Source organism: Dermacentor variabilis, chromosome 1 (assembly GCF_050947875.1).
Source record: "Dermacentor variabilis isolate Ectoservices chromosome 1, ASM5094787v1, whole genome shotgun sequence".
Taxonomy (NCBI): Eukaryota; Metazoa; Arthropoda; class Arachnida; order Ixodida; family Ixodidae; genus Dermacentor; species Dermacentor variabilis.
Window position 1 is genome coordinate 41,424,377 of NC_134568.1, and position 24,360 is coordinate 41,448,736.

A 24,360-nucleotide genomic window follows, 5' to 3' on the forward strand; every position below is an offset into this window, starting at 1 on the left:
AGTTCAAATTATGCATAATCAATGTGTTCACGTCATATCAGATGAGGAGCTATCGCGGTTTCCGTGACGTCGCGTGAAAGACAGGTGAAGTGATGGTGGCCAAAAAGTTTTTGACCAATCGCGGTGGGCTGATTGCAGAAGTGGAATTGAAAAGTTCGGAATAGTTTTACGTTATAGCACCCATTGTCCAGTTGAGCAACACTGCATGGGGATAAATTACAACAAATGATTCAGGACCTAAACCAAAAAAGTGCAAGAGTGGGGTTGAAGCTCAATAGGCAGTAGAAAATATTCCATAGCTTGGCGAGGGAACAAGAATGCAGGATCGCAAGCCAGCCTCTAGAGTATGTACAGGAGTACGTTTATCTAGTCAGTACCTCACAAGGGATTTTGAACATGTTAAGCTAATTTACAGAAGAGTAAAAATGGGTTGGAGTGCATACGGCAGGCATTACCAAATCATCACTCGGAGCTTACCACTGTCGTTGAAAAGTGTACAGTCATTGCATTCTTCCGGTGCTATCAGATGCGGCAGAAACTTGGAGGTTAATAAAGAAGCTCGAGAACAATTTATGGACCGTGCAAAGAGTGACGGAACGAAATATCATAAGTGTAAAATTAAAAGAGAGGAAAAGATCGGTGTGGATCATAGAGTAAATGGGGATAACCGGTATTCTGGTTGAAATTAGGAGAAAAAAATGGAGCTGGGCAGACTATGTAATGCGTATGCTAGATAACCGGTGGGCAATTAGAGCCACAGAATGGGTGTCAAGGGAAGACAAGCGCAGTCGAGGACGGTAGAAAACTAGGTGGGGCGATGAAATCAACAAATTTGCAGGTGCATGTCGGTATCAGTAGCAAAAGACCGGGATAATTGGAGATCGCAGGGAGAGGCCTTTGTTCTGCATTGAAGATGAAATAGGTTGCTGCTGCTGATGATGATGCTGACGATGACGACGACAACGACGACAACGAAGTTTCTCATGCCCCCCCCTCCTCCTGTGGTAAAGCTTAAGTAGTTTGCAAGGAACAGCCTGAATTCCTTTTCTATCCCGCTAAATACTTTATCATTAACTTGTGTTTTTTTGTAGTACCTTCCTCTTTTTAATTAAAAAAAATCCTATTACTAATCTCTGCGTTTACCCGACACCTATGCGTTCATTGAGAACCGTGGATGAAATTCACCCAACACCCTCTCCTGTACACTGATCTAGTTAATTTCTTCGTTCGCCGTTTGGGCTTCTCCGTGTTTTTTCAGATTAATGCCTTTGCGACGAAGGAATGTTTTTCGCAGCCGATTTCTTTCCGCGACCCCTACTATAGCACATCTAGTATATCTTCTTTGTTTGTTCTAGTGCAAATTTATTGCTTTCGATTTCCCTGTTCTTTCGCCTCCTCTCTCCGCCCTTTGCTTTTCAAATCGCCCAAAATTACTTTACAGTGTGAGCTTTGACCTTTGCCATCGGAGTTGCAGCGCTTCCATGGAACTTTTACGCCTCGGCATCGTCATGGCTGGATGTTGTGCTTCAGCCTGTTCAGCGCATGGGAATTGTTTTTTCTTGACGCTCCGTGGCATTTAAGCGTCGTACACGCATTGAAAATGAACGTAGCTGGAAGTCACCACTTGTGCGCGCTATTCCTTCTTCGTCTGTTTTCTTGTATTGCTCTAAATGGTAGTGTATGGGTAATTATACCTGAATTAAAACTGTGCTTTGGATTTTCAGAAATTGCTGGGAAAAGTAGGGGCGTTTTTCCAACTATGCTGGTAACTGCCTGCAGTGAGTACCGGCATATTATTAGGTTCACCGTATCACAGGATTATTATTAGAATCACAGTGCAGTCTAGCGAAGAAGACTCACTTATGATGTCCGAGAAGTTTTGTAAGGCCCCTTAACTTAAACGTGTTTCCAGCAGTCTGCCTCCATCAAAATATGAACGCAGCAGCGGTTGATGTGAACGCAACACCTCTCTCTCTCTCTCTCTCTCTCTCTCTACACACACACACACACACACACACACACACACACACACATATATATATATATATATATATATATATATATATATATATATATATATATATATATATATATATATATATAATGCCCTTGAATGTGCCTGTAAGGTATTGTGATATACATAGGCGTATATATCACAATACCTTACAGGCCCATTCAAGGGCATTGAGTAAGGGCGGCATCAGTAATTACATGAAAAAAAATAGCAAAGTGCAACATCATTATACATTATTAACTCGCAACGAATGCAGATTATCACGGAATGTTTCACGATTAGGGATGGATGCAATGAGATCCGGGAGACCATTCCAGTGTGCAATCGCTCTAGGTAGTCGTGATGAGTTAAATGCCTGCGATCTATATTATATATATATATATATATATATATATATATATATATATATATATATATATATATATATATATATATACCGAGAGAGAGAGAGAGAGTTAAAAAAATGTTTGGTATTGTTGTTCGACTGCACTTTTTCCGCCTTGAACACCGAATGGTATATATATATATATATATATATATAGTGGGGAAGCCGGCCGCATGGTTACGCCGCTGCGCCCCCATCATCACCGTCTCGGCCTGGTACATGCGCCCGTGCCACGCTCAGCCAGCCTGAGACCGGAGCGCGAGGAACGGCGCCCGAGAAGCTGCACCAGTTCGTTTGGCGCTTCGGGGAGCAAAGTCTATCTATTGCATGGCTCTTGCACCTTGTGTCGTCTTTGAGAGCCTCAACTGGCCACTGGCTCTGAAGCCACGGCCCTGAGCCCACAATATATATCAACTGAGCTGTTATGGTAAGTGGATGCCATGTACAGGCGCGGCCACTGCTAGCGCTACGCGGAGCGCCACTACCGGCGCCTTGTGAAGTCTTGCCAGACGACTCTACAGAGCAGAAGACTACCTGAGGTTCTCGCCAATTGCTTTGATTGCGCCTGCACTGCAAGACTTCATGAGGAGTATAGTGCGGAGTGATTCACACGTGATATTGGGAACGCCTGGCTGCTTGCACGTGTCGCGCCAATGGTGAGAGTTAATTATTATACAAGAAAGTGGGGGGGGGGGGGGAGTTGTCGTTTTTGTATTTCGTTAATTTTTCCATTCGACCAGGTTACAAAAGACCGCGAAAGAATTTTTTTCTGCATTCCCATGAAGTGCCAAAACAACATGCGTAGGGAAGATACATGGGAACAAAACGCAATTTCCCTGAAGCAACCAGCCGTTTCGAGTTGCTAGCTGCAACTAGGTAAACGCCAAGCCCCCACAGAAGCAAAACACGGTCTGCTCGCCGACGCCGAACGCAGGTGGTGAGATGTTTGCCGCTCACGGAATCGCCAAATGTGAGTTGAAGCGCTGTCTTCCTGCTCACGCCTTGAAGACCTCTCGTCATGGCGCCCTTGAATATTCGCTCTCGTCTCGACCCGCACGGATATTTGTTGCCGCTGCGCAGGAATGTTTATCAGACAAAGGTGGCCGCTTGACAGCCTGTGGGCACTTTTCCAGTCTTTTTCTTTCTCTCCCTTCTTTAACGTGAAACGTGCTTAAGATCGGTCGCTTGCTAAATCCGTATGCAACAAAAACATGTTATACCGTCACCGTTTATATCCTTGCAACCCCGCACTCATACATTGGTATCGTTGTATAGAGGAAGAAAGCCATTCGTCCACCATCATGTGTCGCGTCACAGTGTAGTAGAAGGGCGTAGTTGGTGCAGGGACGGCACGCGCCGTGCATTGCCGGGGCGCGGAAAGTGTGGACAAGGTCCTGCACTTGGATGCCTGCCCATCCGACAGCAGCGCCGCCGCCAACATCCGTCGCACAGGGTTTAACCGCCGCTCATTCCCGCTGTTGTCGGTCGTGCTGGTGGCGAGCCGCTTGCGCCTGCATCGAACTTTGCGTTGTTAGCGATCTCTTGTTCTTCTAGTTTGTGCAGTTCAAACGACGCGTTCGTTTAAAGGCTTGCTTTTCCCTGAGGTGTTCCTGTTTGAATTATACTAGAGCGGTTGTAGCCGCAATATGCAGATCTGAATGCAACATAAAGAATTGAATTACTTTTAATTATCCAACTTTGAAATAACTCATGTCAATGAAACTAATCATTAATAATTAAATGAATAATCATATGAATAATTCCATATCAATTAATTAATTAATTTAAACTGAGTGTGCCATTGGTTTGCATTACTTATAGTACATAAATATTTGAGTAATTAGATAAATAATCATTTTGTTAATAATTACTTTCGCTATCTACATAAAGTTGATCCTGGAACTTTTAGAAATTAAGTGGACAGCCTCGTTACAGAATGTCCGTGTGTTGTTTCAGTGGTATCTGCATACGAAGGAGTAGGTTTACATCGATAATTTTTTTTTATGTGTGAAACGTCATTGTAAGAACTGCATGTGCATTTCCACAGTTCTTGATTTTCTGCAGCCTAACAACGTATAAGCACCAATTGTGACTTCTACAGCTATGCATTGTATAACACTCGATTTCATACTGCCAAATTTGATGCGACGAGTTGGCTGGCTCTCCTTTTAAATATTTTTATCCTTTCTTAGATTCCCTCACGCAATACTTCGCCTCGGAGCATTTGAGAACCTTGAATAAAAATTTAAAAATACAGCTGCAAACCAACTGATAAGCGCAACCGGCGAAAAGAGCCGTCGTTGCAGCTTAGTTGAGCGTGTCGGGGAAAACACGGCGGCTCCTATACAGGTGATTATTATTATTATTATTATTATTATTATTATTATTATTATTATTATTATTATTATTATTATTATTTAATGGCATGCCCTTTGAAACGCGGTGAAATAGTGATTTAGCCTGTTTCATTTATTCAGGCAGGCCATACATAGTATTTAGCTTGCATTTTTGCATATAAGTTTGGCGCGCGGTGGGCAGAGAGGCGTATAGCTCGGTAGTACATTCGTCCGTCCGAGCAGGAGTGAGCGCGTTTGTGACAGTTCACTCCGTCATAGTAGACAGAATTCATCAAACTCTAACTGGTGCTCATCAGCAGTTACAAGGCCTACGAGCGCGTAATTTGTTGGAAACATGTCAAGCTGATTCGTCCGAGGCGGCGCTGAGCGTTCGACTCGTATAGGGTCCAGAAATAGCGCGGAGAGACGCAGGCAGTAAGAGCGAAGAATATCCGAATCGTTGGACCACGGCGGAACATGCTCGCTTTAATAGGGAGCGCCAGCGCAGGAGCCCCAATCTACGAGTGCGACGGCTTTCAGCGGCGCAGGAGAGTTTTGGGCGCCACCAGTAGCGGGGTCATTTCGTTACCCTAGCGACCAAACACCCTCTCCAACACAAAAGGGCCCACTAAGAATAGGAAGTGAGCACGACTGCAAAATTAGACCGTGAAAACACCTATAGTTGATACATAAGTTGGGCATGTAAGCTTTCTAATGCATGCAATAAATGTAACATGTCTATTTGGTTAATTCATTTCTACCCCTAGTGACAACACACTCTTTTCAGCACGCACTGAACGTTTCACGAACCTATTGTCGCCGGCATTCCTAATACAGTGAACTCTCACTTGAGTGAACTTCAAGAGAGCGAAGGAAATAGTTCACTTAACTGAAAGTTCACTAAACTGAATATTCACTAGACCAACATAAGACATGGCATACAGAGTCAAAAGTTTGAAGTGCAATTCATGGAGCAAAAGACATGGCATCGATAGTGTTAGAAATGTGTGAAATGGAATTTGTACATATCAACAAGTACAAGGTGCATAACAGTTATAATGCTGCCTTTCTCACATAGAAAAAATAATCTGTAATATTCTTTTGCACTTGTACTTTTAAAGCACAGGAAGTAACAAAACTGCCCAAAGAGTCAATGTTTTTGCACGCTTCTTCTGGCACACTGCAGCTTGCTGTTGAGACACAAACTCTCTACTTTCCAATGTACCATACAACCTCAGCTAGAGTTATAGGGCTTGAAACTTGCTCGGCAGTTGCCGCTTCTTCGACTTTTCTTCGTCTTCTTCGCCTATTCTTCACCTCTTCTTCGTCTTCCTCGCCTCTTCAGGGGCGCTGTAGCGCCAGCGGCGTTACATTGCCGCTGGAGCGGCGGTTTGATGAGGGCGGGCATCGGTTCTGATCGTAAAAATAAGCCTTGGTCCTCTTAGCGAGTTCAATAAACTGAAATATTTACTGTTCCGAAATTCGTTTAAGTGAAACATTTTTGCATAGAATCTATAAGAAAACTGCCGGGGATTTTTAAAAAGTTCGTTATTCTGAAATATTCGATATACCGACGTTCTTACAACTGAGAGTTTACTGTACACCTTACCCAATTTGTTTCTGTCGATCTTCTACGTGCTACGTTTGCGCATGGCATAAACGAGCTACAGTCAAAACGTGTTAGGCTCGAGGTAGAAAGCACGAGTGGAATGTTAATCCGAATAAACAAAACAAGCGAACAAACATTACAAAACACGTAAAATTCATCACAGTAAGCATTGAATACGAGAAAGTTTAAGCGAAAGCAATCTACGAAGGTGGAAACAATTGTAAACGTATGTCCTCCTCAGGCTAGAGTACAGTTCAGAAACAATCTCTATTCAAGTGGCTTCCTATTTACATACGGTGTTTTTGGTGCAACCACATCCTTATGTTTGTTCCGGTAAAAGTAAAAAAAAACGAAAAAGAAAGGAAAACGCGCAGTTTTTGTCTTCTCGTTTTCTTCGTCTCTGTCCGTTGTGCTGCCCCTAACCATGTATGTTAACGAAAATGGCTCCTTCGCTGATTTTCCGTAAATACCGCTTTTCACTGCCGCAACACAGGCATGAAGATATAACACCATGAGGTGTGTACGCGACCTGGCGTACTAATATCGCAATGCCACCTGGCAATATTCAAAAGGCACTTCACAGTTGCGTTCCGTTATCTGGCAAAACAAGGCTGCAGATCAAACTGCTGCCAATTTTCTCGAAAGGGGACGGTGCGGTGATGAATAAACGAGTTTCATACATTTCCGCATGCATTCGATGTTATATCGGGGAGGATTATTTTACCTTATCGCTTGTAAGCTGCTTTTTTATAGGAGTGCAGACAATATTAAATACACTGTACAGGTCTGATAGGTGTATATTATACCTATAACGTCTGTGTATAGCATTCACAATGCTTCTAGTGACGTCGATTAAACATGGTGTGGGATGAGCTAAATTATTTCGTAGCGGTGTACCTATGCATGGGTTCTGGAACATTTCAGAATATAGGGGCGCTATAATGTGAAATTATTCCAATCTCCTGACGTCAAATTTATGTAACCACCGTAGCAAGCATGTGTGGTGATCCGCAAGGTTGTTTTAACAGCCCAACCAAACGACGGAGTAGCTGTTGTACACATCAATGTTTTGGACTCTCTTGAATATTACAGATTTTCGCCGGTTTCGGTTGGGATATCCGGCTCACTTATTTGTTGGCGATGGAAGTAGAATCGGTCGAGTGCCGTCCGGACCTGCCAGCGTTTGCGGGAGTTACTGCGAGGAAGACAAACTGCGTCGGAGCCAAGCTAACAGCGATGACACCGATGACACCGATGTGTATTTTCCTTCGAGCAACGCCAATTCGGACGAGGAAGGCTTCGAGGTCTACATACGCTGAAAAGCGAAAAGAAGAAATGTCAGCGAGTGCTATGCATCAAGCAAGTTGACTGTGACTCCTACGCCGCAAGCTCCGGAGCATACAATTATTTTCGCTCCCTAGATGGCTACGGACAATGTCAACCAATAGACAGGACATCTCCATGTATCTGGAGGCGCTCACTGCTGGCAAGATTAAATACGCCAGAATTAATAACCGCAAGAAGACCCTTGTTATCGATATTACTAACCGAAGCATCTTGGAACCGGTGGTGAAGATCATACAGCTAAATAACGTCAGAGTGCGCTGCCACATTCCACACAGCTTAGAAACCACTGCAGGCGTGGATTACAAAATCGATGTCTTTATTTGTGACAGTGAACTGCCCGTTATGATCAAAACAACGACAGACAGCACTGCCATATTACAAGCTTGTCATATTTGCAAATCAACTTGCGTGAAGCTTCTCCTCAAAGGTGATCGCCTACCATCGCACGTGAAGGTCGGCCATTTTCGCCCTATTGTACGACCTTTTGTCCTCAAAGCACTATAGTGTCGTAATTGTCAGAGAATTGGACACGTGAGTCCTGCGTATAAGAACCTAGGCATATGCCTACGATGTTCCAAGTCACATAACTCAGACACTTGTCTAGCAACGGACTTCAAGCGCTCCAAGTGCAAGGGTGCACTCGATGGGACTTGGAAAGATTGCACGTTTCATGAAAATGAAAAGAGGATCTTGAAGAAGATGGTTAGAGACCATTCGAAAAATAAAGAAGCCGCAACTAAAATGCGTTGCCGACATTCCCGCCACCGCAAGTCCAAAAAGTGCGCTGGTAGTTCTAAGGAAGTGCACAATCCAGCTAACACTGGTCGTCAACCACTGACGTCACACATTACCAGCGCATATGAGAGAGGGACGCCCGAGATCACTGATTCAAGTGAAGCATGGCCACCTTTACTAAAAACACGCCAACTCGAAAAACCACGAGACACTCGTCCACCAACTACGAAGGGCGCTGTAGCTGTCCGCGCAGAAGGCCAGGAATTGCAAGTGCTCACCATGCTGAGGTCTTTCATGAATGCCATGCGCACATTATTGACGAACTTGAACACCCCGAATGCTCGCAGCGCACTGCAGGTAGTGGACGCGATAAATCCAGTACTTGAGTCTCGCATATTATCATGGCTCATTCACCGCTGTCCTTCCGTAAAGATGTCAAGGCAGCATCACTACTTCAGTGGAATGCTCGGCTCCTCGGATCAAGAATTTAGGATTTTCAACCTTTAGCTTTTTCGAAAAAATTTCCCATCATCGTCATTTGCGAACCAAACCTTCAAATTACCATGCGGCTATCGGGCTATGAAGCTTTCTCGTCCACGACGTGTTGCGTCCTCAGAAAGGTCGTGGTTTATGGTCGGTGTGAACTCCCTTACGTGCTAGGTTCAGTTTTGCCTCCTGACGATGACCAATACGCCTGTTTCACTGTAAAAGCAAAGAAACCTAAATACACTCTTGTTGGTGCATATATTTCTCCAACCTGTTGTTTTGACACGCAACGACTAGGTGCTTTGTTATCTGCAACATCTGACCATTGGGTTCTTAGTAGAGATTTTAACGCACACCAATTTCTCTGGGTGAATTTGACCAGTAGCATTTGTCTCGGACCAGCAGCTTTGTTGTATCAGTGATGGGGACTGACCTACATTTGCTGTGCGGACTTGACTTTGGTCTCTCGGTGTCTTCTAAGCAGTGTCAAGACATAGAAACCCAAGGAACTGATTCCGTTCCTGTACCCATTAAAGATAAAGGAAGATAAAGGGAGGGGCCAAGTCTCCATCCTGCCCTTCGTAGAACAGACTGGATGAAGTTCAGGTCGCTTTGGAAGACGAATGTTGAGAAGGCCACTCGTCATTACCGGAGAATCCGATTCGAAATACACTGCAAGATGTTATGTTCACTTTTAGGCCTTCTGCAAAGTATGCAGGATACAAAGGCGATTTGAAAAGACTTCGAGCGATTCTCCGATGAGCAGAAAGAAGATACAGTCGCAGCAAATGTATTCACGATCAGAGGGAGGCGAGATGGATAAAAAGGAAGACTCCAGCACTGCATTGATACGTTACAATATCAAAAGTGTAACTTCTTTTCTGAGTCTTTGTATGATCGTAAGCCTCTGTCCCATTTATGGAGAGGTTTGCGTGACCTACAATCATCTCCGCAACAACGCCACCCTTTTAGTTTTCGTACCCTGCATCAAGGACGACGTGAAATTGACGTTGCCGAGGACTTAAGCGCAAGAAATGCTGGCTTGCCTTCACTGTCTGTATCAATATCACGTGATTTGACGGGATCCCAGGACTCTTGAAAAGATCTCTTCTTTTCTAAGGACGAGCTAGAAGCTGCGCTGGGGACTTGCAGGAAGTCATTGCCTGGGTCCAATGGAGTCACATACAAGGCACCTGGAAACCGTGGCCGAAAAGCCCACAGTGTACTCTTGGAGAGATACAAGGAATTCTGGCGCGAAGGATTGATTCCTTGTGAGTGTAAGGTCAGCCGCCTAGTACCTTTGATTAAGACTTCTAAATCACCATTGGACTTGGCATCTTACCGTCCCGTCACTCTTGCGAGTTGCGTTGGGAAACTAATCGAAAGGATGGTGTTAACGCACCTTGAATGGTACTTAGAAAATAATGAGGTATATGCGCATGCAATGACGGGCTTCCGGCGCAGTCGATCACCTTTCGATAACGTGCTTGATTTAGTAACACCTACTGAACATCAAAAGAGCATGAAAAGATAAACGGTGGCGATGTTTCTTGATGTCAAAGGCACATGTGATAATGTAGAACGCCAGTCAATCCTCGATACCTTGAGTGATGTGGGCACTGGTGGCCATGCACTGCGTTACATTTACAGCATTTGTAGGATAGGTCCTTCTTCGTGCTTACCGAGGATGGAATGACATCTCACCCTCTAACCAACAAAGGTGTGCCGCAAGGCAAAGTATTAAGCCCCCACACTCCTTAACGTAGCACTGTTAGGCCTTGTTGGATCATGACCAAGAACGGTACAGATATTCATCTATGTAAAGGTTATCTGCACCTGGGCGTACGGCTTGACACTTCCACAGATGCGAGCGAGACTGTATAATGTGGTCACACAAACGTCTTACCTACATATGAAATGACGAACTACCCTAAAGTGCCGATTAGCCGCATTTGTACGCAAAACAATCACTCGCTATATTATGCAGATAGATGAAAAAGTAATTGTTCATGAAACAAAGATAATTTCTTTGGAATCATCATCGACCATGATTTGTATTGGACGCCACATATTTCACATATGAAGATGTTAACTGTAATAGCCCTCGTATTCAACTTTATTGCGGAAAGTCTTGGGGCGCATCTGTGCAAGCGACACTTCAGCTATACCATGCATTATTTATGCGCTTCCTAAGATACAGCCTGCGCATGCTGGGTAGCACCAGTAGAAAGAACCTACAGGCACTCCACAGTACACAAGCCCAAGTTCTACGGACTTGCCTCGGCCTGGCTAAATGTGCATCCAGAGCAGCCACAATCACCACAGCGCGTGACCACTCTATAGCAACGTACACTTCAGTTGACGTTCTAAGAGTGCACATTCGAGTTCTCGCAAGGTGGCCCTTTCACCGTCTTGCTTGCCTGCCAACAACTAGGCGGCATACGAGTTTTATCCGTCTCCTGACTACTGACTACGCTGCCGTCGAATTACGTCCCGGCAGCATAGCCTTCATTTCTGCTGTGGTCCTTACCTTATACCTTACCTTACCTTGGTATACCTTACCAATCCAGGCATCAAGAAGAAGGCGCATATATCGTCAGCAGCATTGAAGCAGACCGTATTATTGCTACTCTCTGAAGCCCCCATTGACAGCTTACATGTTTACAACAATGGGTCGGCAATGCACTGTAGTTCAGCAGCTGCGGTGTTTGTCCCAGCAAAATCTAGTCAATAAATTCAGGACTTCGCAATTTACATCAACGATGGCTGTCGAACTTGTAGCTCTGCCTGAAGAAATTGGATTGATCGATCATGAAACGCTCCAGGAACGACTTGTAGAGGACACAAGAGAAATTTACCACCGGGCAGTCGAGAAAGGACATGACATCGTATTTCGATGGTTGTCATGCCACTGTGGTATCTGTGGAAACGAGCTAGCAGACGCCGCCCCTCGATCTTCACATGACAGTGGCGATTGCGTCGCTGTCCCGATGTCAAGAACTAACGCAGCGGGAAAGCTGCGTGCGCTTGCTCGTGAACTTACATTGGCCCACTGGAATTTTACAGACATTAAAAACCACCGCATTTGTTCCTTGGATCCTCATCTGAAGCTCCGCCTTCTACATGACTTACCACGACGGGAGCTAACTCTCATTTGTCGTCTATGGCTTGGAGTAGCCGTTACTAGTGCGTACTCCTACCTCATAGGAACGGCCACAAGTCCAGAATGTGAAGTTTGTGGGTGTAAAGAAACGATAGCGGCACCTTCTGTGTGATTGTCGTCGTTTCAATGCAGAAAGGCAAGTCCTCTTCACCACGTTCGACAAGATTGTCACCGTTCCCTTACGGAAGCCAGAACTCTTGAACACTAGTCCCAGCCAACGTCGTCCCAAACTATGAAAACCTTAGTATGTTTTTAGAAGAAAGAGGAATGATCGAAAAACTATAGAATGTGCAAGCTGATGCATTTTTTATTTTTATCTTCTCTTGTTTTTTTTATTTTCTTGCGCTCACCCCATCCTCCAGTGCAGAGTAGCCAACCAAACAATCTGGTTAACCTCTCTGCCTTTCACCTCTTGTTTTCTTGGTCTCTCTCTCTCTCTCTCTCACTAAACGCTCTCTCCGTTTATAAAGGTGACTTTTGTTTGGTTTCAAGGCGAACACCATTGCTTACCGCGACCTGTTTATCTTAACTAGATCGCTGACCAGAGGCGAGGAGCGCACAGGTGTAGAATCTGAAAGAAATAGCTTTCTTATGTTCAGCTTAATCATGCATAATCACTGCGTACAATTCATCTTCAGATGGGAAGTTTTCGCGGTTTCAGTGACGTCCCGCGACAAACATGCAAAGCCGACGTGGCCGCTAAGACGTTTCAGCAATAACGGAGGGCTAACGAGAGAAATGGAACAGAAATACACTGGAACAGCTTTACATTACAGAGACCTAGATGTACTTGTTTTGTTTGAATGTGATATCTAGCGAAATGAAATACAAATGAAAATTCATCACTTTACATAAGTAGCCCACAGAAATTTACTACCCCTGAAATTGTCAAGTATACTGGCACATACTGATAGAGCGGTCGTCTATTGATGGCCATAGCACCAGTAGAAGGTTCCACATATTTGAGCGCGCGTGCATGAATAGGAGGTAGACGTCAGGTCACGCGCCGCGGCACCTTTATTTATTTATTTATTTATTTATTTATTTATTTATTTATTTATTTATTTATTTATTATCAGTTTAGTTATTCATTCAAATAGTATCCTGGCATCTCGGGCGTTACAGAAGAGTTGTTACGCGCGCATCAGATAATCTTATACAATCTATATGCAGATATACAATACCAGCGATAACGTTTTCAAACGAACCATAGTCAGAATTACTGGCAATGCTTACTGAACTTACCTCCCGGAGAAGCTGGCCGTGGCCGAGATTGGGCTGCCAATGACAATGCCGAAGTCAGAGGCCGCCAGGCTGATGAGGAGCAGGCTCGTGGGGTCCATCACGGACGACACGCATGCGTACATGCTTAGAATTATCCCGTTTCCCACGCTGCCGATCAACCCTGCCAAAGGAAACAGCGCGTAAGGTTCAGTATCACCACACGCAAAGCCGTGAAAGGTTTCGCACAAGGAATAGAGGTTGATGGATACACTGAATCTATTTGCTTTCTCTAGCATAGAAAGCAGGCAGAGGACGAAGCTTGTTAGTTCTTTTAGGAGAGTTACATTAGTTTCAACCTCAAGATATCGGTTTCCCTCTAAACTGCCCAGAAGAGCCTCAAGTCTTGTTTACACCATGTTTAGGCGGTTTTTGTTTATAATATTCAGAAGATGCTGGCCCCATTACGTGGCATAGGCTTCTCCTTTTTTACATAAAGTGGATATATAGTAAAAATTAAAGAACATGCCGGCACTGAAAAAAGAAAACTGACAAGAATACGCTAGTTAGACTTTAAGTCAAATGACATAAATGCGCTACATCATCTGGCGTTCAACAATGCCTACACTTTTCGCATACGAATAGTCGAAACCGCAGCTATATTCCGTATGTGTCAAGCTTGCCCGATTGCACAGACGCTTATTTAACTAAAGGCGTGGACGTCTTGATGTAAATTGCAGTACTGGCTACAAACGTATCTTTCGGATAGGTTCGCAGCTCGGAACATTTTAGTATTTCCTTTCTCGAGTAGCCCTTGTCCTTTGGTAGAGCCACAACAGGCGGTGAATAACCGCTCTAGCGCAGCGGACGTTAACCACCCGTGGAGCAGCGCAGTTCGCACAATTCGCGCAGTTCCCTAGATTTGCCGGTGCTTTAGCCTAGGCCCAGGCGAAGGAAGGTGTAACAGTCGCCCCAGCCCGTATTCCCCGAAGAGAGGGTTCTTCCACAGGAGGAAAATTATAGGGAAGAGAGCAGACACACGGAGGGATTAAGGCACGTGTATCCCGATGTGCGTCCCGAAGAACAACTTTTGGGCTGAAATTAGGGAGCAGGTGACTGAATGGAGGGCACCCGGTGACATTTCTCGAGCGGAGTATAGTGCCCATTTCTGTACACTAGATTGCACTGGTTTCGCCCATGTGCCTGCGCCAAGTGTACAAAGACGGTGAATAGGAGTACCTGTGATTATTGTGTGTCTTCACCTGTAGCTCAATACTCAATGCTTGGTATTTTGGTACTCAATACTTGGTATTCAGTATTTTGGTACTTAATGTATTAGTGCGAAGCCTTCCATCACAGGCTTTTACACAAGCCGCTGGATCGATACTAGCACAGTAATAGTGGCACGGCCTTCTGCTGTGATGATTACTCTCATTAATGCTGTAGAACTATTTTTTACAGCGGAGCTGCATACTTCTAACCCCTAATGTATTTGCCGTGTCCGTGAGCAAAATAGCCTCTTGCGTGAGCCGATCCTGGAGGAAGTGCAGTACCGGGCCGACCCACGGAAGACGTGACTCAGGATTCAAGGATACCACCCCAATAATAATAATAATAATAATAATAATAATAATAATAATAATAATAATAATAATAATAATAATAATAATAATAATAATCTATCAAGATGCAGTGTTCCACGTCGATGGGTATACTAGAATCGTTTGTGAACAGCACGTGTACTCAGGTGCAGGAGGTATTGCTGCACACGCAGAGGACAAAATGTATGTACAACCATGCACCTTTGACTAGCAAGAGGACAATGCCACCGATTGTGGGGATTTCTGTTCCGTAAAAACGAAATAGGGAATTGTGATATCCATTTCGTATATATCTCCAGGCACACACAAGTGCGACATCGAAAAGTTCATCACCACGCATTTTTCGTAGGTTAGCAGTGAAGACGCTACCCCTGTGATCATCGTTGGAGACTTTAATGCGGATATTTCAAAACCAGGCAAGAAATGGCTGACTCAGTTTGAGCTAGAAGAGTTTGGTTTGAAGTGTCACGCCAATCCAAGTCATTCAACTACTCTACAACGATTTAACTTTGGCCAAGGTTCTATAATTGTAACCGCACCAATCAGTGTATATCACTGTAATCACAAAGCTATCGTCACTACTATTACCAAATCATGAAAATAAATACATGTACCCGTGTCTAACCCTTTGTAATGTGCTACAGCTTCGTTGGTCATTCACCTTCACAGAGTGGAGTGGCTCCTCAATTTTGTTCACAAAGGCAGCTCATCGAATTGGTAGAGCGTAACTGAGAGTAGTTGTTAGCGCACACGTTACTGCAGACACTGGCACAGGATGTCACGGATGTTTTCCTCGTCAACGCAGTTGGCACACGTTAAGGTGTTTTCGCAATGACAACACTTCAAAACACTTCAGCTTGTGTCCACTGCCGTGACAAAGACATTGTGGCACTGCTGCATTGTGACACAAAAGAATTGCTGTTCATGGTAACTACCGATCACCTGTATCACTGCTTTCTATAAGCCATACTGTAATACTCTGACGGTGAATTTGCAGTTACCTCGCCAGCAGTATTGACGTATGTTGTTGGGCTTCCTAGAAGACGACATTACGTTGTGAAAGGCACAAAGTTCCGTGTCTGAAGGTCATCTGCAACCAAACTTTGGACCACGCAAGAAGCTAGTTTCAGATTATGTCAACATAGAGCAGGCTCTGCGCAAAATGTTACATTTTAGGTACAATACTCCGTTTCATACATAGCAATGAACGGTGTCAAAAGCACTCGAGTAGTGCGGTCATAGTAGTGTCCCTCCGCGCGTATCGTCATGGAGTTCTTGATCTGCAGTACCGTTCTACGGAATAACTCATTCGTATATTACAATTACCACTTGAAGACATGAGGTTACGTCGAATAACGTAATATTTTTGCATCTGTGTGCTTTAGGTTTGCGACGTACTGTTTTCTGGTCACAAGCACGAATGGTGAGCTGCGGCCGCTACTCGCAGAAATGTGTCCCTTTCCTCGCTCGGTGACGAACAGGTAGGGATCTGCGACGCCTTCCACAATATAGTTACGTCATACTCTGTGACACAAAAGTAAGAGGCTTAATGTTGCATCGAATTAGACGACGTATAGCTATATTTTTCTGTAGCACGTGGAGCACTATTCAATGCGAAGCATTTCTTGACGAACATTTGCCACTTTGACGGTATCTATCTAGCCGCCTACGTCTTGGTGTTGTCATGGTCGTTTCGTTAACTTGATATGTACCAAAATTTTCATAGGATGACGAGTGTATGACGAACATAAATGATAGGCCATGACATGAACGTCATGGCATGTGGGCCTTGTAGGTCGTGAGACAGCCGCCTACGTCTTGGTGCTCTCGTAGTCGCTTGGTTAACTTGATAGGCTCCCCTAGCACTGCTTCGCATAACATCGATTGCCATAGACCGTGGGATCTGCCGGCCTTTTTATTTTGGACGCATATTCGAGCAGTGAAAGAAGTCTCTAACCTCGGTGGGGCTGCCTGCTATGTGTAAAACGGAGTATAAGGAATGCGCCACGAAAAGCTCACGAAAATAGGCATTTTTGATATCGAAATGGAATAAAAGAGAAAGAGACGCCGCCGTCACCGCTGCCAGAAGTGACGGAGCACCGAGAACGTTGAGGACCAGCTCAGGCTCCTTTGCATAACCTCAGAGAATTTCGCTGCGCCCGGCGCGCCTTAGTAATCCAAGAGGCCATGGTCTAGGATCTGCAACATATCTTCTAAACGTCGTGTGCCCTATAGTGGTCATTTAAGCTGCTATATAAAGGCTGCCAGTTTGAAAACTAGATAATTACTAGCCCTGCAGCTTTGCCAAGATTCTTCCAATAGGTTGTAACACTGTAATTTAGAAACCACTTGAGGGGAAAAGTGAAAGTCTACCTTTAAACAGTGCTTGAGCTAAATCTCGAGCTCGTATCTGCGTGCGCTACTAGTATGCCTGCTCAGCCAGGATGATAATAACAGGCACTAAATGAATTTGTCTAAACTTCATCCTTTGGCTTCAAACAACATTGTGCATCCTTATGTTAATGTTCCTGAATCGAATATCTGACCGCAAATTTGCTGTGTCTCTCACATCTCGCAACAATTAGTCACAGTTTTCCTCTACATCATATTACGTATATTTCATTGATTGATTGATTGATTGATTGACTCACTCATTCATTCATTCATTCATTCATTCATTCATTCACTCAATCATTTTTGTAGTGCCCATTGACAGCTATAAGCTTTGGTAATTGTGCACTTGTAAGTTCACAGAGAAAGCAAATGAAAAAAAAAACTTAAACGTCAACAAATAGCGGTACAGGTTAGCACAAAGGAAATGAAATCGAAGCAAGTACGGAAATACGTCAAACTCCACACATGCAAATTAAAAATATCGAGGTGATCACGTAAGGCACTTTGTTGGGTTAAAACAGGCGTTGTAGCATTAGAAGTGGAAGTTCATTTCACATAGAAAACATTTGAATTACGCAAGTTTTAGCATGGCGCAGAGAACGCTACAGCCCATAGAAACCGTAGCTAACAGAAGTGATTGGAGACTAACTTATACAAGAAGATGTAATCACAATATATTCGCCTCATATTTAGGGGCTTAATGTTATACATGCGCGATACAAGCTCATAGTCGTATAAACAAGTTTTCCGAGAAATCGATCATACAGCATTCGATCGGAACGTCGCTGAACATATCTGATTTTTGGCTACGTTGGGCAAATTCACACAGTTACATGTAACAGACCTAACTATAACTTAGAGCGAACGAAACAATAATGTAAGAGAACAGTGCAATTCACATTTGTAATTTTTTTTGTTCTTGAAGTGAGGTCTAACTTACCGTACGACGCATTAACAATCATGGTCCGCAGATGAAGAGAAGCAAAAGGAAGTTTCGAATACAGAAAAGAACTACGCCTTGTCAGTGTTACTTACCGAACATCATCTATGTTTAATAGCATGCATACGCAAATTACGCAATGAAATGAATTCCCTGTGACCAAGTAATAAAACGTCGTTAAGCAATTACGTCACGCAAGTGAACCACAAAGAACAACACAAGAAGCTGCCGTACGCTTTGCCAGTGAATTGACAGCAAATCGTAGGAAAAAATACACGCCGTTCCCACCACTCGAATGGTACCTGAACAATTCCGGCGCAGTTTCTTCCGAAAACCTTAGCACAAAACTGCATGGTGAACAGCAAAAAAAGTAACGCTCATTTGATCACTCGTCTGAGTATAAAACCTTCGAGGGCTGCCCTAACTCCGACCATCCGATAGAACGAGCGAATGATCGAGGCTCTCAGGAACGAGTCTGTCTTTAGTCACGCTGACAATGCGCAACGGCAGATTTGCAGAGAAACCAGGCTGCTACTTCCGCATCAGTGAGGCCTGACTTGGCCCACCACAATTACATCTCCTGCTCTTCGATTTAACTCCTCTACTCGACTGAGCTGTGTGGTTTGGCACTTCAGTTAAGGTCACACACAAAAAAAGTGTCTAGTGTTTGCCTACAGGTAATCCTGAAAGAGCCAGGGGGGTTATTCAAAGGGCTCAGTGCAAAAAGGGGCGATCCAATCGCATAATCAGGGGCCTGTTAATTATTCCTACTCCGCAGGAGTGAACCTGGCATTCCCGAAAGTAAATGAAGCTTCAGAATTCGCACAGGAGAACATATGCTCAGTAGCTCACCTACTTATATGTCGTTCCCGCGTTCATTATACACTGCATAAAATTCTTGAAAAGTGTTAAACAAGAAGTGACAGGCCCTGTGGCTGTGAAAGAGAATTCGCTACATGCACAACGAAAGCTTATAGGGAAATGAGGGCCAACATATTCGCGCTTGCGTCCAGTCACACGCACACTGCGTAATTGTTCGCTGGTGTGTGTCACGCGGAACGCCAGAGCATACAGCGCGCACGAAGCAAGTTGTAGCAGCACATGTTTCGGCAAAGCTTGAGAACATTACTTTGGTCATCATTATGCTCTGTAATAAAATTGTGTCCGAAGAGGTGCCTTTATCTGTAACACATCATATTTCAACAAAGAATGCCAACCCCTTCACTTTCTAACGCATACACTCACTTTCATACCGCAAAAATACACGAAATGAATAAGGGAATGCATTTTTTTAACCCTGCCACCTTTTTCACAAGATAATGTGCGCTTGTTTTTTCAATTACTGTCCTTAATTTCGTTACTTATTACCTTAAAGGAGCCTTAAAGCGTTATTTATCGAAGTCAAGAAATGTACTTGAACTTAAAATAGACTATTTCAGAAATACTTTGCTGCAAGAAAGTACTTCAATGGGCTACGCAGAAGTGGAGTTATTTGCAATCAAACACACCGTTTACGGTGCTTTCCCTCCTCCAATGACTTGGACTACGAAGGCTACGGAGGAGCGGGACGTGCCCACAACGCTCCGCCTATTGAACATCACCATGGCGCGCAGTTCAAATGTGATTTTGGATGTTCCTGTTGACACAACTGCCTCTGATTTAGGAGCCTACGACGCGCCAAACACGGCTGCCCCCACTGAGCCGCAGTGCGTTCAGCCAGCTGACTCTTCGCGGCACCTAGCGGCTGCCGCGATATCTACGCAACGTAGCAGAATGCAGCTACATGCAAGTGTAGTGTGTATGCGCAGCATTTACTTTGAGCAGGACACGGCTTGAGTGCGCACTCGCGCGGATATGCTCCACACTGGCCGTGCTACGTGGTGCTGACCAATTTTTCCCTGTGCCAGATCGACGGGCGGATAGTTGCCACATCCAACTTGAGCATCTTAAAGCACTATAAATAGCTCAATACGAAGCGAAGTCTGCCAAGGCATCTAACCAGGAACGGCCAGGAGGGAGCGCGCGGTGGCAAGCGTGCATGTGGTCTGACCTTAAGTTTGGCGTGGTTCGAGGCTATTTTAGTGTTCAATACTAGCAGAAATTAGGGAGACCCGACGGCGGCGAGACTGATTAGAAGGGTGGCCAAAGTTTAAACGCCGCCCGCGCGGCCGCGGGCGGCCGTGGCCGAGCGTGAGAAGACGATGATCGGATTCTCCAAGAAATACGTAATTCTTACCTAAATTCGAGTGCGGATGTTTGCTTACGTGAGCCTATTTATTAAACTACGTCAGTAAATATGCACAGTAACAATAGGAAAAAGCGCACTAGCCGACCCAAACACCTTTCTTGATTGACGAGCTACGGGCCAGTTGCAGCCGCCTATGGGAATCTGATATATTACTAAATAAACCGCCTACAAGAGTGATGAGCAAGCTTCTGCGGAAAAGAGAGCGTATGAGAAGAAAGGTCACTTCGCGCTCCGCTTGCGAGCTCCCCGCGCCGCGCACGACAGCAAAACTTGGCTGAGATGTTCACAGCAGCGTATGCTATCCGCGCACTGTGTCCTTCCACCAAGCCCGAGGGGTGCTTCAGGACCCCTTTAAAAACATTGCACCGACACATGCTAGCGTGCTTTTCGCTCGATTCCAGGTGAAAACATAAAACGACAAATACTGCGAAATACCGGGAAAAAATATATCTTCTTGCTACATTGCTGCGTTCAAAATGCTGTGTTAAAATGCCAAGCGCTGCTAGTGTTGTGTCGGTGCCATATTTGGTGGCGAAATAAGATCCGTTCACAGTGGCCGCAGTTCGTGTGTAATTGACCGATTGGTAATTAACGATACCATCGCCAAGGCTACCGTAATTCGGCGACTTGCAACAAAGTACTGACCATTCTACCGTATACTTAACTGAGTGCTGCCGAAATAAAATGTGTAGATAAATAACACACCTTAATATAGACTAAGTTGCTCAGGTACCGTTAGTCGCATCAACGCTGGGAAGTAAATGTACCATTATCCTGAGTGGCAGAAACGTTCACTGGCCACGCCTACATTTTTTTTATTCCGATAGCAATTATTTGGACACTCCGGGCGCATTGCTGCTGTCGTCGTCACCGTTATGTTCTCAATAAAGTCCAAGGGAGATAACATTGTCGCCGTGCGCCGTATGCTGTATGTACGAGTGAAAGCTTGACAGAGTGAGCCGACGATGGTGGCTCAGTCTTGGCGCGCGAGGGAGGAAAGCGGGGGGCAAGCGCGCCGTCTTCCGTCGTGCGCAAGGTACCGGAGGGAGGGGGCATCTAGTACGGCGGTTGCGGCGCCGGCCCTATCTTGAAACCGATCCGCGATGGGGACAGCGCGCAGTATTGCTGATATCTTCGTGTGCGCTGCGCTCTCGCCGTTTAGTTCGCGTTGAAGCGAGATGCAGCACCAAGGTCAGTTAGCTCGCTTCTGCCGCCGCATTTCCTCACTCCCCCGTTTCGGCAGCGAGTGAGCGCGGTCATTTAGTGACACCTGTTCATGTTTGCTTGTGCGCGCGTGACACCATGCTTGTTAATTTAGTTAGTAAGCGAGCGTTTACAAGTTTATGCGGCCGATAAAACCATTATCCTTACTTCGTATACCTGTCTTCTAATTTCCAATCGTAATCGATGTTTAGCCTTTCGGGCGAAATTGAAACTATTTTTTTTTACCTTGTGGGTGGCCCACCACAGCATTTTATATTTAAATAAATGTGTGCAGACATTATTTGAAAGGAAACTGTATATGTGGCTCGTGGAACTCACTGTCCATATGTAAGCGCTCTTATCCTGTGGACTGGTCGGTCCGTACTTACTCTAGTGTGGCATTTGTTGCTGTGCATAACCATAAAAAGGGCGATAAAATTGTTGCCGCGCGCCGTGTGCTGTACGCGCGAGGGAAAGCGTGCGAGGGTGAGCCGGCGAATGTGGCTCAAGCTCACGTGTGCGAGGGAGGAAGGCGGTCCGGTAGCGCGCCTTCTCCTGTCACGCGCGATGCACCGGGGTGAGGCGAGGGAGAGGGGCGTTCTTCTCCGTCGGCTGCTGCTTACGGCGCCACCGTGCGGGCGCCGTATCTTGAAAACAATGTGCGATTATCTGCGACGTGGCCAAAGCGCGGACCTCATCTTCGAGGCGATCTGCAATGTTTGCAGAGTGCGCGCAATGCCGGTAGCTTCGTATGCGCTGTGATTTCGACGTTTCGTTCGCGTTGAAGCGACAAATGCACGAGGGTCAATGCGCTGGCTGCTGCTTCCGCGATTCCGCACTCCAGTATTTCGACAGCAAGTTTCCGCGGTCGTCGAGCGAGATGTGTTCACGTTTACCTGTGCCCGCGTGACGCCGAGCACGTTAATTTAGTTAAAACACGTTGGCGGGCTAGTTAGCTTGAATCAATGATAGAATGTGTAAGTGCGACTTAACGAGGATGTATAAAGAAACAGACACACAGAGACAGCGCTGTCTTTGTGTGTCTGTCTCTTTCTACGTCCTCGTTCAGTCGCGCTTACATTTTATATCGTTGTTAATTTAGTTAGTACGCGAACGTTTACAAGTTTACACGGCCGATAAAGCTACTATCCTTACTTGGTACAGTTATCTACCAATTTGCTGTCGCAATCAGTGCTTTGCCTTTCGGGCGAAACTGGACTTTTTTATCAAACGTCTCTACCTAACGCACCGTATCGAGCCGTTTGGCCCAGTAAAGTTGTATAAATATTTAGTTTAGATTTAATTAACTTCTAGTTCATTGTTTTCTTTAGGAATGTACCATACTGTAAATGACGATAAAATTTGCTTGCTACACAAATGTCCTAATACGAATAAATTTGAATCGCCGTGAACAATGCTGCACCGATTCCTTAATTTAGTGTAGTAAAGTACTGATAAAATATTTGAAATCCTTGCGTTGGACTTGCAGATCAGTAAAAAAAGAAGCGCGAAGAACGACTGGAAAGAGCGCAAAGAGAGAGAACAAAAAGAAATGACATAAACACACACCGAATATGGTGAGTGTTGTGTACGGTGGTTGCAGGTGCTTTGTTATAGCGACACCTTAATCCCTTTACCTATGGCTCATTTACCCAAAAGAATATGCAAACAGCGCTAAAGAACGAAACAGGGGCGGCTAAAACTTTCTAAATTCGACATTCGAATGGCAGACACGAGTTCAAGATTTTGCAACATTTCACTGCATTAAAAGGTCTCCTATGTGCTTTTGAACGGGGTGCTCTTAGTACTTAAATGAATCTTTAATCTCTCGTGGATAATCAGCAAGATTAACGGCAGATGTCTGGTAACGCAATCGGCACATATTTTGATTGGGGCGACTGGGTGTGTGGCCCTCCCATCACACATGCACGGTATATGCCAGCCAGTCGAACACATGAAAAATTGAAACACGTGAAATATTGCGGGAAGTAGTAAAATACATAAAAAAACAAGCCGCACTTGTAGAAATCAGCGGTAGCAAACTCCACGGCAACCGCGTCGGCGTGCCGTCGTGGTGTCACAGCAAAATCTTACGGTTACCCGGCAGTCAGAGCGAGCCGACACGATCGTAGACTGCCGCAGGCTTCCGACATCGGTTCATCGTGACAGTGGCGCCGACACGACAGAGACCGTTGTCACCGGAAGTCGGCGGATCTAAATTGACACATTTGCGATCAAATGCAAGCCAGATAACTTTAGCGGCTTCAGTCGAGGCCTCCTCATTTCAGCTCACTTCTTTGAAGTCGCCCTCACCTCACGAAGCGCACCCTCTCTCACCCCCGCCCTCACTGACTTTCCGACTTCCTCATCCTCGCCCTCACGTCATCATGAGGGCGCGCCCTCACGGGCGTGCCCATGCCTGAGTGTCACAGAGGCAACTGGGTATGTGCCACAGAGTTTTAGTTTGCTCTCAATCTTTTATCTTGCTATTAGAAACATTCTGTCTTGCAAATATAAACACTACAACGCATAATCTCTACATAACCGTTGGCAACACAACAGTTACGTTATTCATAGAACCGTTCTCTACAAATATAAATGTTTCGCATTACGTAGGCGCCAAATGCAGTTGATTATGCCATTTTTTTTTCTTTATTGAGCTATGCTGGCAGCAAAGA

At 45.0% G+C, this 24,360-nt stretch overlaps 1 protein-coding gene across 1 annotated transcript in view; it reads right to left on the reverse strand.

Moving 5' to 3' along the window:
• LOC142576687 (visual pigment-like receptor peropsin) overlaps positions 1-13,477 on the reverse strand; it is a 289,960-nt gene extending 276,483 nt beyond the window's left edge. The window contains exon 1 of the mRNA XM_075686923.1: positions 13,321-13,477. Coding sequence (XP_075543038.1) covers positions 13,321-13,442 — 122 coding nt within the window. The 5' untranslated portion in view covers positions 13,443-13,477. The remainder of the gene's footprint in view (positions 1-13,320) is intronic.
• Between the last annotated feature and the right edge of the window lie 10,883 nt (positions 13,478-24,360).